The sequence below is a fragment of the Trachurus japonicus genome, chromosome 24, assembly GCF_045865225.1.
Source record: "Trachurus japonicus isolate A0001 chromosome 24, Traja_1.0".
Classification (NCBI taxonomy): domain Eukaryota; kingdom Metazoa; phylum Chordata; class Actinopteri; order Carangiformes; family Carangidae; genus Trachurus; species Trachurus japonicus.
This window is the reverse complement of record NC_140930.1, coordinates 16,184,310-16,205,135: the sequence shown is the minus strand read 5'-3', so window position 1 is coordinate 16,205,135 and position 20,826 is coordinate 16,184,310. Positions and strand designations below refer to the sequence as shown.

General features: G+C 42.5%; 1 protein-coding gene across 2 annotated transcripts in view; it reads right to left on the bottom strand.

Moving 5' to 3' along the window:
• Positions 1–8,932, bottom strand: part of sash1a (SAM and SH3 domain containing 1a) — a 166,680-nt gene extending 157,748 nt beyond the window's left edge. The window contains exon 1 of one of the 2 annotated variants that reach the window (XM_085770862.1): positions 7,274–8,932. In XM_085770862.1, the coding sequence (XP_085626988.1) occupies positions 7,274–7,777 (504 nt within the window). In that variant the 5' untranslated portion in view covers positions 7,778–8,932. The remainder of the gene's footprint in view (positions 1–7,273) is intronic. The other variant, XM_085770863.1, reaches the window with a different exon arrangement.
• Between the last annotated feature and the right edge of the window lie 11,894 nt (positions 8,933–20,826).

The window sequence follows — 20,826 nt, the reverse complement described above, 5'->3', positions numbered from 1 at the left end:
ACTGCTGATAGGACATATTAACAAGCAATTAATATGATACCTTAGGTCAAAAATAACAGATCAATTATGAAAATTAGTATCATTTGAGAGAGCGATACATTTTGTATAACCTCCTAGAATTAATAAATTCTTCTTTTTCAGGACTGAGTGTACTCTTTCTGAACAATGAATTATAGTTTGCAGAAATGAAAACGATTGAGAGATCTGCTAAACCAGATAGTTTGAGAAATATTTGAACTCCATGGAGCACATGTACTTCTAACAGAATTATAATAATCCCAACTCAACTCAAATCAGCAAACACTGCAAGTGTTAGATTACGGAGAAAACACATGGTTTTGATGTTTCAATAGCATTATGACTGTTTCCATGGCAACTTTTAACAAGGCCCCTTTAGTGTGTTTGTATGCGCGTGCATGTGTTTGTGTGCATGCACGAGACCTCCCGGCTTGTAGATGTGTGGGAGTCAAAAGTAATTAGCTCTCTTGAACTATAGGTCACACATGGCCACCTAGGGCAACGCAGCACAACCAATCCATGAGATGAGTGACAGCTTGCATACAGCGCCTGTACAGTATATGCAGCCATATATGGAGGTATATTTCTGACTGTTTCTTTTAATGATCCCCTCCGGAGTAATCACTGCGAATGTAGTAATAAATGTGTGCAAGACAGAGATGTAGAGAGGTAGAAAAAAAAACATGGGTAGATGTGTTGATTTGCAAGTGAGTTTGCAATCTGGATCCTGACACAGACAGATGCTCAGGCCTGCTCTCTTGTCATTCTCCATCCTGTTGGGGCACTTGATATCTTCATTTTCCTCCCATCTCCACTGCTCAAAGAGGACCACAGGGTCATTTATTGTGCATATGTACTGTGACTATGATGGGATTTCACTTAGGTGTCTAAACACTGTTCCCAGATAGAGCAAGCTCCAGTTTTGTGTGTTTTTGCATCAGCTGCTGCCATGTGAGAGGTGGTGAGGAAATGTGTAAAAACCAAACATGTTTACAGTACAGCTGCATCTGAGCATCTAGTTTCTGTTTGCTGTTGCTGACAAGGAATCTGCCTTCTGTGCACTGAACCATTAAACATAGCCTTGAGTTTAAAGGCTTAAATTGATAAATATAAAAAAGGATTTTACACAACTCATGTCATCTATATTAAAAAAAAAATCCTTCTCATGGGTTCACCATGACACAAATAAAAATGCATTCATCCTGCACGACACCGTTTTCTTAAAAACACAAACTGAATATTGACAGATTACAGAATATAAGTGATGTAGGCCACTGCAGGCTACACACCAACAACACAGCAATTTATTGGCTAACATTAGAGAACAGATGTGTTAGTATTGATAACACTGCCTATATGCTACTATATGGTCATGCAGACAGGCTGTCTGGAAGCTGCTAAAACCTTGGACCAGAATAGCTCTGATAATGTATCTGTCATGAATGTGTGTCATCAAGACCTGTTCCCCAGCACACTGTGGAAAATGTAATGGGGCTGCACCTCCTTGGTCAGCTTTATTTAAAGCTGTTGCCATGGCTGCATAACTTTAGGTGACATACATATACAGTAACTCACATATGTTATTTAAATACAATATCTACAAAGGCTAGAGGAAGTGACATTTATGCTGCGACAAGCATAAATTCAATTTTTCAGCATGAACTAAATGTCTAAATGTTGAGATTATCACGGCTTGACAAGTCCAGATAATGAATGGAGAGTTAACTCACTGGAGTTTGGTTGAATTGTAAATTTGAGCTCTGTGAAATGTCATCTTCCTAACAAAGTTCACATGTCCAGGGAATAAAAGAAAGCTGAAAAGCCAGTTGATCATGTGAGAAACAGCACAGTAGGAGCGAGCCCCTCTCACTCCTTCCTGCTGAAATGCGAAGGCCAGCTGCAAATGCAACGTAAATACTGCTTTCCCACATTTGCACATTCTCCCAGGAGATTGGTGGTCAAGTCTCTCTGACGGAACGGCCGACAAAGTCACTGACTCACAGTGCAAAAAGTGGAAAACCATCCAGTGGATGGATATCTCTTTGCAGTGATAGTGCTTGAGGTAATGCATAATGTGGCTCCTCTGTGGCAGTTATTGTTTTTGGACCAACTCCGAGCAAAGATTTGCAAACTGTCTCATGAACTAATGCACCTCAGCATTTTCACCAGATGGGAAAGTGATGCACTTGAGACAATAACCAGTGTAGGCTATGTGAGGTCAGTCAGACGTCGCAAGAACCAGCACCCACCGAGAACCATTAGGGTGAGTAGTCCATTTCATTGTCTGGGGTGAGATCACCATCAAAGCTTTGTGATTTAGTCCAGCAGGTCAAAAGCTTTGTGGGTCAAAGGTCACTGTGATAGCCATCAGTCCTCAAAAACCCCAGCTGCTCTCCAAAGAACTCAACAGCAGTAGTTTATGCTTAACAAAGATGAGTTAAAAAGGGTCATTAAAAACAGGTTGTTTACAAAAAAAGAGCCATTGAGTGTACTAGTGACTTTTTCCAGATGATGGGAATGTGATCTATCCCGTTTTAGTGCTCCATACAACCCTGCTTTTTAAAAAGCTAAACAGCAGCTCACTTTGCTAATTGACTTTCTCCGTCCTCTCAGGACAATAGAGCTGGTCCTTGACTTCTTTATGACTTCCCCTTTATGAGTCCTTGGTTGATTATGCCTTTAAGGGGCCCTTAATAAACACTGAGCAAACAGAGCTTTCAGCAGAATGCATGGAAAACTCCAAGGCTGTTGAGGAAGGCTCCCTCTGGCAAAATGCCAGCTCTATAGCATAGGACAACACAAGAGGATAGTCACCAAAAAAAAATCCATCGACTAAATGAAAAGCTCATGAAAAGTGTTCACTGCAGGGTTCCACTACAGCAAAGAAAAAGCTCTTTGTTTAGGAAAAACAGCCATGCAATAAGCTGAAATAATGGCTTTCAGTGAATGTATTTTTCATTTTGCCGCAATAAAACCCAAAATCACAATATCGAGTAATGGAAAACAAGAAATGCATAAAACGGCAGCTTGACTGGAAACCTTTGCCACTGTGTTGTTGTTGTACCTGAGCTTCAATGCACTCGGCAGTTGGCCAGTAAATGTATAGATTTTGGCAGACACTGCCATGAAAAGGGGAGATTTGATGATTTCGGTTCCAACACAGACTTTTCTTTGTATCGGGGAAGTTTTAAAGGTAAAAACAGATCGAGTTATTTTCACACAGTGTCTTGGCAGTTGTCCAGTCGAGCCCGAGGGCCTTCAACCACCAACCACCGCATGGACGGACACAGGGTCATCTTAAACAAAAACCTAATTTCCTGCCAGGCCAAAGTGCTGGGATATTAATCAAGATAAGAGGAGTGAAAGAGGAAGTGGGATGAGCATTTGGCATGTGAGGTGGTGAACTTCCTTCTTTTAGCTGGAGGAAGCCAATAACAGACTGTCATTCCGCTCACCTTCCTGACAGACTCCACACTTCTGGATGTCCACTGCATTGCTGACATTCTTTAGGCCGGTTAAGCCTCAGGCCTCTCATGATTCCCACCCTCTGCATTTGATCAGCTGTTCTCTGGAGGTCAGACAAAGGACTTCTAACTTTCCTCCACCACCTGACAGTGCGTGCTCTCTGCCTACACACCCAGCGAGCCTTTTCCCCGACCATCGGAAACAACATGCTCGTCTATTCAAACCCCCTTTTTTCTCCTTGCATGACACCCTGGTTTTTATCGCTCACCCATCTGCACAATGCTGGACACTTGCCTCCACAGCCCTTTTCAATGGACGGAAATTGGGAATGCAAAACAGAGCAGTAGTGAAAGGACATGAGGCTCCATCAGCTTCCATACAAACAATGGAGAATCTCCCAGTGTTTAGATTCGACTTCCTCTCGACACACAGCGCTAACAATGAGGCTCTATTATGACTGATTCTGTCTGCTGTTTCCAGCTCTGGATGAGACTGGGATGAGATCACATCTTCACGCAATTCAGGGCTGAGCAGAATTAAAGAGCTACTCAAAGTAAAGAACAGATATTTCTCTGATGTGATTAAAAAAAATGTTTAAAATCCCAAGAGATGACTGCGGTGGAAGAAGTAATGTGAAACAGCAGGGAAAATAGAAGTGGATATAAAAATAGAGTAAACATTGTGCTGGCTCTCTCTGCTTTTTTGACAACTACAAAACCCTTCAATTTCAGCTTCAACTTTTACTTTACTATACCCCGGAGAAAGTTTATCTTGTAGCAGGCAGCGAAAGACACATGATCCGACTCTTTAAAGCTGCACAAATCTGAACTGACATTTCCAAATCTTAGATACTCATTTGTCACAAAAAAAGGGAATGGTTTTCAACTAGTTCTGATAATGTCTTGTATAATGTTCATGATTCTGAAACAACCTGCTCCTCATTGGCCATTTACAACATAGTGCTGCTCTCTGAAATCAAAGCAGACACAGAGAGTTTTTCTCAGTAATGTTTTTAATTGCATTATTATCATCAATTTACAACAAAGCTTCAAGCTAAAGAAAAAACAGTAACTCTGCGACTGCAATGTATTCAACAACAGGCAGACAGGAGGCTCCATCTCCCCTTCTTATATTGTTCCCCAGTGAGAGATCGAGAAATGTGCAACCCCTAGCACAAGTGTTTGTTTACATCATAAGAAATAATACTCTCTTCTCAGACAAGGGGTCTCCGCGGCCTTGATAAGGATCATGGGTATTTATTACACCCAGCAGAGGCTTTTCAGTGAATTGTTTGGTAAATGGCTGTCTCACAAGACATTCAGCACAAGCTAGAGAGGATTTCTGAATCTCGGCGCATGTTTTGCCTATGTCTCTGGCATAATGACAAACAATGGGGACAAAGCCAGTGGCACAAAGATGAAGGGAGGGCTGTCAGACTGTAGTCCGTGTCAATCCCTGCGTATGGAGAGCACAGAGGACGGTTTAAATGTGGAAGGAGGTCTTGGTTATGCTATACAATGAACATCCCTCGAGACCGACATTGTGTGTCCTGTAATTGCCCCGAGTCTGCCTCTCCGGTCTCAGTCTCCGCTGGGGGTGACATCCCATCTCAAGGGCGGAGAGAGGGGAGATATCTGCAGACCAATCACAGCCCTGTTTGTCAAACCTCCATCAGCTGGTCACAGCTCCCTCTCTTAACTCCTCTCACTCCTCCTGGGGAGAAAAAGCACTGGGCTGGAGCCAATTCAAAACTACAGGGTTAGACAACACACACACACACACACAGAGACTGAGAGAGAGAGAGAGACAGCGAAAGACCTTGACCTGCTCACTCCCCCTTCAAAGCCTCAATGCCAAAGCTTTGGCTCTAAATAAACACAGCCTTCAAAGGGAAAGAGTTTAACCCTCTGGAACCAACACTTTGTTTCAGCCCTGGTTTGACAGATAATCCCTCACAAATCCCAAATCTCTGTGGGATTCACAGTCAGCCAAAGTGGCAGAAATATACAAAAAGAGCTTAAAACAACATGCAAAATTTGGAACCGGAGTGGGTATCAATTTGAAAAGCTAATTTGAAAGCAAGCAAGTACTGGATATGTCGTATCAGTGTTTGAATGTGAGTCGTCACTTCATGTAAACCAGATGGAACAGAAAGTGAAACTGAAGAGCCGTTATACAAAAAAGAACGTGATACATTAATATGCAAACTATCCAACTGACACATGGGATTGTGGCCAGGATCTTAAACAATACATAAGTCACTAGTTTGATCCCTGTAGAAGAATTTAGTGGAAGACTAAATTAGAAAACCATATGTTCTCACAGCGCACCTAATGACTTCATTCGTCAGGCTCGCTCAGCCACTGAAGAGGAGCTAATCAACAGGCTCTTGACCAGTTGAATCAAGTGTGTGAGTTCCTGACAACCACAGAAAGCATTTCCTCAAGGAAACCCAGAGGCCTGGAGGATGAGAGGGTTTCTGACTCAGTAATTCCTGTGGATATATCAATCACAAATTTCAGTAGAACTGAATTGGGGTGGTAGACGTTCCAGCTTTCAAAGCATGCTCACAAACCACCTGTACATGCTGCTATTATGGATAACGACTGGTTTTGACAGTGGTGCTGACCAGCTGACGTGCACTTAGTCTAGACTGTTATTCTTACTGAAAGCTGTGCATGAAATATCGGGTTTAGTTTTCAGCTGAAAACAAAACTGCATGTTGCTGCGGCAAAAAATACATCGGACCTGACCTCTGGCTCCTACATGCCCCACAGACACACACGTACCACTCAGAAGCCTTCCTGAATGTTAGCAGTTACTCAGCAGAGCCCTCTCAGCTGGTGAGGCATATGATTCAGACACTTCTGAAGAAAGGTCACTGTCAGTCCTGTGAAAACAAGAGGCCCTCTCAGTCTGGCTCCTCACAGGACTCCGACAGCCTACCCAGCTGGGCACTCTTCATTTACTGCCCCTGCAATCGATAGCCCATTGCCCATTCATCACGGTAAAGAGCCTGGGCCTCTGTGCTCACGGGTCTCAGTTGATCCACCCACACTGAAAGCTGAGGCAAGTCAGTGGACAGGTGAGGTCAGAGTAGATTAATAATCAGAGTGTAAATCTTTTTTCCTCCCCTGCAGGAAATCACAGTCGGAGTAAAAAGCTCCTCAGGATCTCTCCTCTCCGCTCTGTACTTATTGATCCGCAGCAACTTCATTCCCATCATTCACCCTGACAGCAACCACTCACACCTCTGAAAAGTACAACAGGGCTGAATAGGTTAAGGCATCAGGCTGGCATTTACCTCTGACTTTAACCTCAAAAGGTAATTGTCACCTTATCAAAAAAAAAAAAAAAAGTAAGTATAAATCACTTTCATTAAATAATGAAGTAAGGTTTGGAGCCTGTTTTTGCATGCCTGCCCTGACATAAACCAGCTGACTGTGGGAAAAGCAAAATTGCATAATCATACACTCATGTGAAATCCATCCACACAGAACAACTCAAAGAGTAAGACTGGCCATAACATACGGCACAGTATATAATGTATTTATAGTTGCATTAAGTTATGCAAGATGTTCTGATGATAAAGTATGATGATGATAATAAAACTAATATTTAGAGATGCTTTGTGCATATTTAAGTGTATATCAGTCTAAATTACCTGTCAAGTCTTTTTGTAGTGAGAATGATTCACATGATCCACTGTGTATAATGTACTTTGTCATGTATGACCACTGACAGGTGAAGGTGCATTTTGTGCCACCTGTCTGTCCTCATCCCATCTTACCTTATTAGAATAGGGCGGCTTGGCGAGGTTGATGCCATCTCTGATGAGTTTATCCCTGATCATGATTTTCAGCTTCAGCTTGGGATATATCACCAGCTCCCTCCTGTTACCCAGCGTCAGGTTCCTCTGCGCGCCCAGGTACCCACCGTTGCGCCCAACCCGCTCACTGGTGGGCTCGGTCCACGACTTGGAGCCCCGCAGTTTGGACTCGTACTGGTCCACCATGTGACTGGTATAAATCTCGGCTGCGGGTGGCATCGGCTCCAAGGTGAAGTAAAGTCCACTGGCCGTCTCTCTGGCTTCCTCCTTCAGCCTTCTCACCGCGTCGTGGATCCTTTGCCTGTGGTGAGGGATGTAGACGCCGATGGCATCCAGGTCGGGGTCTCCGATTTGTTTGCAGACCTCAAGATCGTCATATCCATTATCCACAAAGGGCTCGACGTACTGGGCGAGCTGGAGGGTCTTCAGCCACTCGAAGACGATGACAGGTCCGTTGCTCGTCATTTTGGCTGCTGCCAGGTCGGCTACAACTCGGGACGGAAGAAGACACTGAAGTGACGGTTACTTTCCCGTTCGGCGTTTCAAACGCATCATAAGGTTGTGACTGACAATGTGCGTTTTCTGCGGTTTGGTTACCATTCCAGCCTCACGAGCCCGCGGTGTTGTAAGACACAACAGAGCCGTAAGTGAATTAAAGGCTTAAGTCTTGACTCAGTCCGTGTGACTGCATGGAACACCTGTCAATATTTACAAATGAAGATCACTCCAGTTTCACTTGCGACAGCTTTCAAATCCCAAATGTCATTTTGACCATCAGTTTCACTCGCTGCGACTTACCACGCGCTCACTTGTGGTAATTCTCCTCTCCTCGTTCAAATATGAGCGCAATTGCCTCAAACTATTGTCATTCAAATCGCCTCTCGACTGGGTTTCTGTCTGTTACGCACGGCAGCTGCTGCGCCTTCAAGACCTTTCAACAGCTCGCGCTCCTGCATTTAAGACCTCTGTGTCATCAAACGGCAGCTCCTTGAAGAAATAAATCCAAATAAACATCCAACTGGCTTGGAAATGACACAAAGTCGATTGGGGGAGAGAAAAAAAAACTGACGGCCACCTCACTGTTCCGTATCCAACAGCCTCAGTGTAACGCGTTGTCCAGTTCCTCCAGCCGGCACATCACTGTACTGGAACTGCAGCCAAGAGCCAACATGCTCACTGCCGCTCCGCCGCCGTCCACGCCCCCCCAAATTTCACTGTGCCCATTTAAAAATAGTGATGCAGCGACTCTCTCTTTTTTCTTCTCTCTTTTTTTTTTTTTTTTACCCCCTCTCCCAACTTGTCACGCAGCCTCGGGGCATACGGTGGGTCACTAGGTTCCCACCGACTTGGCCAAAGTTGGTCCGAAACGAAGGCGCATGATAAACCTGCAGCACAGACCAAAAATGAATATTCTCGCTGCTGGAGTGTGTCACATTATTACTGCTCCACCGACGTGATTTCGTCCACCGCGCCTCTCTCTCTTTCTCTCTCTCTCTCTCCCTGTGCGTCTCTCTCGCTCTTACACACACACACACAAACACACACACTCAGTCATTCAGCATTTCCACGGTCTGGCGTCTCAGCACGCATGAGCTCCCTCTATGTGGTAACCAGGGAACTGAAGATTTCGCAGCACTGGGGCTGATGTAATAGCAGAAACTTAGGCAGAGCTCATCCATATTTACTATCTCTATTAATCCACTATCTATATGAGCAGAGATTTCATGCTGTAGCTTTTTCACTCTACCACACTTAAGGCAACCAGAGCCCAAATGTCTGCAGTCCACTGGACGCCATCGTTATCAGTATGAGGCAACAAATCAAACTACAAGTCTTGAGGGGGAAAAGAGAGAGACATGGGAGTAACACTGCTTGAATAAAACCTGTCCGCTCTGTCCAAATGGATGCCAAGCTGGCTGGTACTGATGCATGCTTTATCAAATGTGAACTGACAGCTTGTTAGAGGTCAGTTTGATACAATCACCATCGCAGCTCGGAGCTGGAAGTGATTTGCTTCCGACCATTATGACATGCTGTAGGGCTGGAGAACAAACACACCAGTCGGGAGAGGAGTGGGGAAGCATATCAAACAGCCTCCTTTTTGGAGAAGCTGCAACAGAAACATGCCAAAAAAAAAAATGCATATCAGAATGTCGGTGGAAGAGGTGCGTGCCAGTGTGGATCCTTCATCATGTTCACAGTCCAGTCTGACTAGAGTTAGTTGACATTTCCTGTGATTTACCTGTCTGCTGCTGTCAATGTAATTACTCAGAAATAGTCCATTGTCCCTCATCCTTTGTAAACACTCGTATAAAGTGGCTTTGACTGACAGGTGGGAGAGAGGTTAAACCAGTGCAGCGTGTGATCACAGCAGAGCTTGTACTTGTATTAACATTTGAATCTATAATGAATATTCTGCCAATTTATGGCCCAACAAACCCACAGTATCTGGTTACATGATGGTTGCAGCTGACACACAATCTGAATGTCCAACAATTTTTCCATATGTCTGAACTGTGGATTTAGCCCTGAGATCCAGCAATACAAAAGAGACATTTTCTCATTTCTCATCCTTGTCTTACCCTTTAACACATACTCTGTGAGTTTTTTTAATCCAAATATATCAAAGCTGAGGAGTAAAACTAATAGTTTGGTGTTCAAAGCCCTGCTCTCCCCATTGTTCCTGGGAAAGAGGTGTCATTAGATCAGTTACAGGAGCAAGGGATTATGGGAGGAGAGTGACAGATGGAACAGGGTGACTGGTGCGCTCTACGGTGGCTGGACTCAGATTGTGTACTGGCAGTGCCAGGTTGCTGTGTTTCCACTTTGCTGCCTGGGGCCATGGTGAGTGACCAGCGGGTGACAAGAGAGAGAGGGGTGGCAACCTTTGTAGGCTGTATGGAAATATACAGGACGGTTTGTCAAGGCTTGGTTCAGGTTCTTATGCTTCACGAAATAACTCCACTACAGGTGTGTCATTAAGTTAGTATAGTATCATTTCTAGTAAGACATAAAACAATCTAACCAATGCATTCTAGCAGACAACAGTTTAGTGTAGTGGTTCATTTTTTAAGCTTCTGATTCAAAACAGAGCAAAGCAATGTCCACTTGTAATCTCTTATCCTTGCTAGCAGATGTCTTTCTATCGTTGCCATTTGGACCAAAGAGTGAATTTTTAAAGAAATTTTGAAGAGCCCCGAAGACGTAAAATCATACTGTAATCCACTTGGAATGAAAAAGATTGGAACGAGATTTCAAAACATAACTGGCTCAGATTTTATGTTAACGTTTTGCAACCACTCAGATTTCATTGACCCCTTCTGGTGGTCCCATCCTAGAACAAAAGGTGAAGCATATAAAATCACTTAGTCCTATTAAAAGTCCAAAACACAAAATATGTGATATAAAATAAAACCAAGAGGAATAGTATAATAGGTTTGGAATAATCAATTGCATTTTCCATAGCTAAAATACTGCATTTATACATATGATAGTAAAACACCTTCAGTGCATAATCTTATGTGTTCGGATATTGTGTACTATTGCATCAGAGTTAGTCCTGTATCCTTGCTTTCAAGTGCCATTAAAAAAAGCAGTCTATGGCGATTTCAGGCGACAGACCCATTGCTCTTTCCACAGAGTACTTGCCCTGAGGCCGGAGAACTGCTGCCACATCAATAACACCTCAATAAGCGTCCCTTAATAAAATGTGAAGTAGGGAGCCCTGAGCATTAGAGCTGGTAAATATGAATATGTGGCAGCGAGAGAGCACATTAGCATTGGTGCTAGTAAATATGTATGGGCTGCTTTGACTGTGTTGATTGAAAGAGTGTGACTGTGGCAGGTTCAGTGAAGGAAAGCTCCAGCAGACACCGCTGGAAGGTGAGACGAGATAGACGCAGCCAGACAGACAATAGCAGCTCTGCTGACAGCCAGGCTTTCTCTATGCTAATAGTCTTCGCTTTGTGCTCCTGTTTCTTTCTGAAAAGGAAGACTTGGGTATTTCAAGGTGGGGATTTTTGTTGGGTGAAATTTTTAGGGTCTCTTTGGCTTCAGACGTGTAGGTTCCACCTTTCAAGACCTCAATTTTAAAAAGCTTTGAAGCAGAGAATGGCTTCTGTCCACCTAGATGCAGAGGCACCATGAAGGTCATGGATGGCGGTTTCTAGGTCGCGGCATTCGCGGGTGGCTATCTGTCAGCCCCTGATAGATATGTAGGCTCTTCTGCCGGCAACACTGCCAAGGTGGAGATAGAAAAACAAAAATCACAGTTCATGCTTTAAAATTCAATGTCTTGCTGTAGATGGGGTTAAGCATGTCAGCAGTTCTTGAAAGTCATTTCTGCAAACACTGTTTCTCTCCACACTCCCTTCAGCCTAAGAGTTGTTGTCAATTCCTCATGTTGACAAGGCGACATTTCATACAAATGTACGGTGAAACAACAAGAAAACATTTAGGACTTCTTTGATTGCAAGGACACAGATAATAACGGTTTTCTGTTGTCAAAAACTTTTTTTCTGTCTCTTTGCGTTTCAGATTTTGGATTTGGGGCTTGGCTGGATGCTTCTTCTGGGAGAGCCAAGAGGAAACAATCCTGGAGTAAGCTGATGATTGCCTGTGATTACTGCATATCGCATTTGGCTTTGGGGGTAGTAGGTAGTTTTCCTGTGTTCCTGTGAAACAGAAGCACAGACAAGATTTTTCATGATGGGAACATTTTACCCTGAAAATGAATTGTGCATGAGAACACAAGAACAAATATGTGATCAGGAGAAAAAGTAAAACTTTGGGAGCAGTCATTACGATGAGTAGTTCCGTGGTAAAACTGATTAAAAATCAGTGCTAAACCCACTTTGTTTATTATCTTGGGATGCAATTAAGGGTAAAAACTAAACGACTTATTTTTGCAGGCTTAAGAATGAAGGAGCTCTCCCTGGAGGCTGGTGGTCCAGGGCATCTAGCGGATTCCTTTCTAGTCTTCAGCCATCTTCAGTGGAGAGAAAAGGAAAGAGCTTGATCTGTCTTTATGCGCTTTTAATTACAAACGGCTGGCTGGGCTGCAAGCTCCAGAGACCAGAGGTGAAGCATGAACGTCAGGCCCAGCTGCCACTCCACTGGCAGCTCAATATCAACCTAAACATTCCCCAAACCCACGGGGGGGAGGGGTGGGGGGGCGGCACGAGGTTAATGCAAGGGTTGCATGTCTAAGCATATCAGCCACAGACACCTGCCAATCACCAGGCAGAATGTGTCAGTAAAGGCAACAGGTCAGTTGTCTGTGTTAGCATTCCCACCAGGGCAATAAAAGTGATGCCATCAATCAAACCGCTGCTCTGAGCTGCAGTTGGAGCTAACTTCTCCAATTCTCCAGGGGTCTGGTTCAATAAGAGCTGCGGGGGGTGATGGAGGAATCTCTGATCAGACAGTATAGGCGATTTCCTTCAGCGGAACACACACAGGCTGAGGGAGAGCAGGGTAATGTTTAAACCAAACCCTCTTCCTGAAACTTAGATCACGCTGCAGTTTCAGTTCCAGAGCATGACTGGAAGGAGCCTCGTAGCAATGAATATTTGAAATAAAGAAAAAAAAGAAAATGCAGAACCATGATACAGATCTTTGTTTCTTGCTTATTGACTCTGCACAAAGCAGAAAGTCTTTGGCATCTTGTTTTATTCCCTCTCAACCTGATTATAAACTGGTAATAGCTGAAAGCCTTTCCCAAGGAACAAAACAGGAGGCACATAAAAGAGATGAAGTTTGTGCAGTGCAAGTGCAGGGACCCAGTACAATAAAGACACTGCTAATTAAAATCACTCGTGGTACAAACCAGCAGTTAAAATTAATTGTATTTATTGTGCTGAGAAATAAAAAGTCACATAGCGGGCTAATGAGCTGAAAACATTTAGACGAACCCAGAGAGAAACCACTTTCATAGCAGGTTATAAATTCATTTTCTTTAAATGGGTCAGACTGTCTTTAAACATTTTGTGTTTCGCACAGAGCCGCTTTGTTTTCAACTGTTAAAAAACAGAAGTCACAGCAAAATAGAAAAAAAAAACACAAAAACGCCAAAATCCCACAATTCCCGCACCAAGTAAAGTTAAGAAAGCAAGCTCTGCTTTATAGTCTTAAGCTGTTATCATGGAAACCCAGGCTTTACCAAAGAGAGAATTATCAGGCAATATGACTCTGGTTATTGCCTTTGGCAGTGCTTTAATAAGACCCGGCTAACCTATGACCCGAGTTTGCAGCAGCAGAGGTAGTTGTAGGAGAGATTTAGCAGCTCAAAGGGCATCAACATACCCACAGGAACTGCCACTTGATTCCCAGGCAGCTGCACTGATGTGCCATCGCGGTGAACCAGAGTCCATGTAATTAGTATGGACGGCCATGCACCAACCAAGCAAAGCAGCATAAGTGGATTATGTATATATGCTAATTTTTGACACATGGCCAGTAGCAATTTGAGACATGCAACTGCGAGAAGTGATATAATGCATAAAATGTGAGAATATTTTTGCTGGAACTATCAAACTATTTGTGATGAAACCTTGGCGGGCAATCACAAATACAGTCAAATTAACACGTTTTTGGTTTGGGCTGATTAAAAATGCACATAAATACAAGCCTTGATACCCATCACCACAGCCCACTCCATCCAACCTACCCAAACACACCACCCCATCCCACCCCACCTCTCTGTCTCCCTCTCCCCCTCTCAGACACATCTAACACCTGTTGATCTAAGGCTGGAGATAAAAAGACCTGCCTGTTCCCTCATGAAAAAAGAATGCCTCTTCTCCTCAGTTCACCTCAGTCGCCTTTAATTACAGATACAAAGATAATTTAGAGGGGTCCGGCTCCGGGTGGAGACACAGACAGGCTTGAGGATCTCTGACAGGAGACATAATGTGCTCCACCACCAAGCTGGAGGGTCCAGTCCCCCAGCCCAAGATCCAGGAGATGCCAAGGTCTACAACTGCCCCCAAAGTGGGATTAAGTATAACAATTAAGTTACTGACTTGTATGCAAAACAATGCAATTTAAATTAAGTTATATGTAAATGTGTTAAAAACATGTTTATTCTTGGCATGCCTCTCTCTCTCTCTGTGTATAGCCCCTCCTCCTTGTGCACAGGTTCTCTGCTCTCTGAATAGTAAAAAAAAATAATAATAATAATGCAGGCAAAGAAAGATAATTGTTGGCTTTTCCCCTAAGAGAAGATGGCTGTACACAGCTGTGAGTCTACTGACTCCTTGTGCAAGTGAATAAATATAAATGTTATTGTTGTTTAACTCTGACGGTGAATGTTTGCTCCCTCAGTCCACGTGAATATGTTCAGGCTCCAGAGGGCTCGTCTTGAGTAGGCACAAAGACAGCATGGACCTGCGGTATTGGCAAAACAGAGTACCTCCAAACTTAAGATAATACACATGGGAAAGCTAAACAGTCAAGCCAGTGTGATTAGCTGCCCAATTAATTTGTTGAGTGTATTTCCAGGCTTCAATCAGTGCTGCTGCAGCTGAAGCACCGAGAGAGGTTCAGGATGGAATAGCTGTTGCTAATGAAGAGGAGAGGAGAGGAGGAGGAGGAGGAGGAGGAGGAGTACAGCAGCCAACATGCTGCTGTAGGAGAGCCAGCTCAGGCAAAAGCAACAGGTGAGATCAACAGCAAAAGACAGATATCCTTTCCATCACCATGTTGGCGGCGCTGGAAATGGTGTTCATAACTCCTAAAGGCACCCAGATGTACGAGGTTTAACTTCCAACCTATAGGAGCCTTGCTGGGAGACGACTGGACATGCAGGAAATCTCTTTTTCCATTGCTGAGGACAGATGAACCGCACCAGACTTGTGTATCAAACCCCCAGAGACAGAGATGGGAAATCGCATGCCAGCTAGAGAGTGATTTGTGAACTGATTTCAGCTTGACACAGTCTCTTGTGTGTTTGTGTGCATGTACGCATGTGTGGGGCTCTCAGCACTAAAGGGAAGGTTTCCAGCTGATGATAAATGAAGTGTCATGTGACTTCAGAGAATGTTTTATAACAGCCCCTTCAGCTAGGCAGCAGCGCAGAAAGCCCAATTAATAAAGATTAGCTTCTTTTTTTCTAAACAGACTTCATTTTCCTGCTTAATTAAAATAAGGTGAATGAATTATTAGGACTGTGTGAAGCTGTTTGAAAAGAAATCATGAAATAACACAAAAAGTGTCCTTTAAATGACTGATAGCACAAAAGCAAAAAGAACATGCTTCTTTATAGATAAATAATAGCTAGCTTCAGTTCTTGGACGACATGAAGCTGACTCACCTCCAGTGTACAATTGTAGATATTGAAAGATGAAGGTTTTTAGTACAATTTGAGAAAATTGGGTAAAAAGAAAACTGAACTGAGATGTTATTGACAATGTCTATAAAAGACAGAAGTGTAAATGCATATCCACTTGCATGGTGACTGGTGTGCAGAGTTGTTAAGAGAAGACACTAAGCATAAAGTAAAACGATTTCTAACTAAGCTGCATGTTCCCAGCGCCTGTACCTCAGGAGGGCCGAAGACAAAAGAGCAATTAGACACAGCAGCCACAGAGTCTCACTGCAATAAATCTAGACTCAAATGGATGGGATGATGATGGCTGCAAGCCCAGGTTTGTTAACATGTTATATTAATGAATAGGGCTGTGAGCATTTAACCTAATCTCCAGATCCACAGGGTCTAGGTAATGCTGATGATGTAAGAAGGAAAAAACACACACCGAAGAGTTACGGACAAAGGATGATTGTTGGATGAAGAACAACTGAAAATGAGGATAATTAGAATAATTACATAAAATCACAGACATCTGAGTGTATTTCTACCTCACTGCACAGGTTTATGACATGAAAAAGCAAAGTGAAAGACGAGGTAAAGTAAATGGGTTATCGAACACGAGGTTCAATGGCTGTATTAATCTATATGGCGCGACAGAAGACAGATGGAAAGAATAAAGTTCCATTATTCATTACAGGACATTATGGGTGACGGTGATGGCTGTGGATGAGGGTTCCATCGTAAGTCAAAACAATTTCCCAACAAGGGAATGACAAATCAATCAGATTTGATGTCTCGGTATGAGCTTAGCCTGAAGAGCATCACCTCATCAATTATGGCACATTGCTAATGTTTTACCTTATATTAATAGAAAAGAAAAAAATAACGAATGACTGAAAGTATGGGGTCATTTTGGTGAAAAGCAATCAACTCTGAGAAATACCAGACATGAAGAGTCCCTCCTGCTCCAAAGAATGACTATATGGATGCAATAATGTCTTAAAAAAAAAAAGTTGATCTATCACAAATGTTCGAGCCAACAACAGTGTCTGGCATGATGAATTAGATTGCATTAATAGTGTGTGGTGTAGAATTTTTCCAAACAGCTTTTACCATTTCCAAAATAAATGACCTCTATGCAGATGACTCATCAGTATTTTTTCTTTTACATAAATTCCCACACTAATTTCTGTGCTGCTGCTTGCAAATGACAGGGACAGGGTTCACCAATGAGATGCATTCTACTGTACATTAGTGTACCTGAAATAGTTGTGCTTAAATAATTGAAGCACAGAGCTTCATTGAAATTGCAGACGAGTTCTTTTGGGATATTTTACTGAAGAAAAGTTCTGGCACTGTTAAGGCAAGTTTGCTCTAAGCTCCAGAGGAAAGAATAAATATTGAATTTACAGCGAACTGCATCCAAGAAAAAAGACCACGGGATTGAGATAAAGCAAGAGTTCACAGCATGTAGGCAATGTGAGATGTTATGATTATGCATGAGATATTTTAAGGAAACTCCTGAATCATGAATATTCTGGTGAACATTATTATCAGAGACACAGGGGGGAGGAAAGTGGTTGACTATTTTTCTGGTTGCTCACTGGAATGATCTGAAACAATCAAGTATAAAAACTACTTTTGTCTGCGCATTACTACGACATCCTTCAAAGAACCTCTTGTGTAATCTCTCATCTCTGCAGAAGCCACCCTGTCGCCAACCCCCCCTTCTGCTCTCAAATGATAATGTATGAGTCTGTTGACTTAAGTGTTTTCTATTCAATTTTCTGCTCAAGTAAGCTCCTTCAAACACACTGCACAATTAAACATAAAAATGGCTCTGTACTACATTTGATGTACTGCACCTAACCCTCGGGACTTGAAGATCTCAGCTCATAGCATACATGAGCTAAAGTCTCGTGCACTTTCAAGCAGGCATGTACACACATCTTCAGTCCACTGAGGTCTGGTTTTAGTGTATAGCCTGGCAGAAGCTGTTTGATCTTCTATCAGAAAACAGTGCCTCACTGAGATCAGAGGCTGCATCTGGGGTGCTTCATTTTACTTTTACTTATTTATTTATTTTTATTTAAAATGGAGCACACTTTGGGCTCTTAGGAAAGTGGCTCGTTGGCTATGTTACATTCTGTGTAGACACCATATCCATTTATCCCAGCGCACAGTCTCACAATTGTAGCAATAGCTATACAGCTGTGTTTAGCAATAGAGCTTGTGGTCCCCATAGTTCACACTGAATACGAACACTCAGGGAGAGGGAGCAACATTGAATCCCTCCGGGAGCATCGGAGCACAACTAAACAGACACTGACAGATCGCTGACATATCACTGGGATATGAAAAACAGAATTTTAAAGAGACGAGCCTACGAAAAAATACCATACCCGGTAAAATGATTAGTAAAGAACCAAGCTGGAAAGAAGTGAAGGGTGAAAAAGGAGGGATGAATGAGGAGTTGACGGAGTAAACAGATCGGCTTGTCTGAATGCAACAGCCTGTATCAACTGACAATCAGCTGTGGTGGCATGCATGACTTGTCCGCCCAGGCTGAACCATTGTTAGTGTTGTTGCTAATGGGCTGAAAAGCGAAGGCAATTCTAAAGCCTATGTAGTCAGGCTGTGTAACTTAAAATAAGACAGTGCCACAGACTGAATTGACTAATGTCTGACCAACCACTGCATGACGTTGATGTGAATTTTAGATTGCCGGTTCCTAAAAATTACAGAAATTGTCGTGCACCGCCCTCACAATGAAATTACAGAAAGTTCTCTAGTGTTATTAAGCAGTTTTGAGGAAAAAGTCATTAGGATTTTGTGAACATCTGTACCAGATGTTATGACAATCCATCCTGTAGTTAAAGACATTTCAGCCTGGTGGGCCGGTCGACGCCAGCATAAGCGAACAGCGAGGGGTCCACGCAGCCATCAACACCTTCAAACCAATTACAGGCTAATGTTCTATACCATGTGGGAGAGTTAACAGAGTGGCAGAAAAGCTGAATCTATAAGTAGATGTATCCATCATTATAATAATATTCCTATTTAAATGCATGAACAAATGTTTTCCTGCAGGCGTGTCACATATTTCTATAAGACTCTGGAGTTTGTGTTCTGATTGCTCTGCAGATATTCCTCATGGTCACAGTCAAACACTAACTATTGTGTGGTGCTTTGTAGAGAGGAAAGGTTTTTTAATATTTCAAGGGATCCTCAACATGAAAATGGCTTCCACTCGAAGCACAATTCCTCCTCTCAAAAGAGGACACAGAGTTGAAAAGCTCCAAATTAATTTGCTTGAAGTCCACACAGTACACTGAGCATCAGAAGCACAAACAAGGTCACTTGCTAAGGGCAACACGTTTCCACATGCCAGATAAGAAAAACTCATTTTCTTGTCAAGAGTATTAGGAAATGTTTTCACACAAACAATTTCATACTCCTCTGCCTCTCTCCATTGTTGTACGTCTCCCTTTGCATCAAAAAAAGTCAAGAGTATTGGTCCTATTAAAGATGCTGTAACATCGCCTTGAGCGCTGCACATCCCTAAAGCCCGTTTCATGTCAGAGCCGTCTACCTGCTGGGATTGCTTCCATTGCCCCTGCAGCTGTGTTTTGCGAGGGACTGTTTAAACTTCAGAATCTGTGAGAGCAGCATGTTGAGTACAAGCGTTGGTGGCTTTGTTACACACTGATGTGAAGCTGTGATCTTTAGAACAATTACAGCTAAGTGCTGGAAATGTTTTTAATGGTCAACTCCTGCGTGGATGTGGGCAGAGCAGAATAAAAATTCAGTCACGAAAAGTCAGTACTTTCACATAGTTGTTTTTTTAGAGGAAAACAGGTGAGTCATTTACTTGCCTCGGGATGAAGGTTATGTGTCACATCTGCTTTATGGTCTTGTCGTGGCCTTTTGTCAGAAAAGAAACAGCGCAAAACTTTGCCTCTGTGTTATGATGCATTTGTTGGCCTGAGCATTTATTGTCTACAGTTTCTAAAACTGGAGGAATAGGATTGTATTTTCCGACATGCTCTCGTTTAATCACTGTAGCACTTAAAGGCTTTGTAGCAACTGATAAAATGATTACCATATGAAGCATTGCTTGGGAAAATAAAACATTCCATTACACTGAGAAAAATAGTGCTGATTTAAATGGATATCATACAGCTAGTATCTACTAATAATGATATTGTTATTTATGTTACCTTTAATCATTACTAATTGGAAGTCTCTGTGTTATCCAAATTAATATAGTTAAAGTCTCTACCCTATCACCACTTACATTATGATTTCATTTAATTTCATCTGGCAGTTATTTTGTTTCACAATCATTAGTTTCCTTAGCTCCTAACCATTTATACACAGTTAACTAATACATACTTTAAATGTGGAACGATAAACAGGAAATATACTGACCTCTGTGTTCTTTATTATTTTACATTACTTTCTAAATAACTTTAAATCAATATTTTGAGAGAGCACAGAAAAGAAAGCAAACAATTTATAGAAGAGGAAAAAGATTGAAGAGCAGACAACTATAGCAGACTAAAGTACAGCAGCCTTCCTCACTGTCACACACCATAAACCATTCCCTGGAGAGGGCTGGCTATTTACAGCAAATAACTGGCTTTATGTGGAGGTGGCTAAGATATGCAGACTCACACAGGAGAAAATCCTTGTCTGTTGAGGGCAGATTAAATAAAGGAATGGATGTATTCTACAGATTTAGAAGAATGTGTTTAACGCCGAGTGCAAATACATGTGTTGGTATTGCTGGAATACTAAAACTGTCCACGGCTGGGGAAATTTGTTAGCATTAAGGTTTTATACTGTGTGTATTTATTGAAGGTTTAGCCCAAGGTTTGGCCCCAGATTTAGCAGCTATAATTAATTAGTCCTTTCAGACTCCTTCCATTCTCTGTAATGCAGGAAAACGTTGATGTAACAATAAAAATAGCAACACCGGCAAAATTAATCAAATACCTAACAAGGCAATTACGAAAGAAACACAGAACATTTTAACAAAACAGCTCAGCCAACAATAATAGCAATGGAGTGCAACCTCCACACATCCACCCAGGCTCTGCTATATTTCACACTTCATTGTCTTAGTCACACCATGCTGGTGCGTATATCAGCTTGGAACAACTCTCAGAAAAAGGAGGAAGTGCTGCATCAATTACCTGTTCTT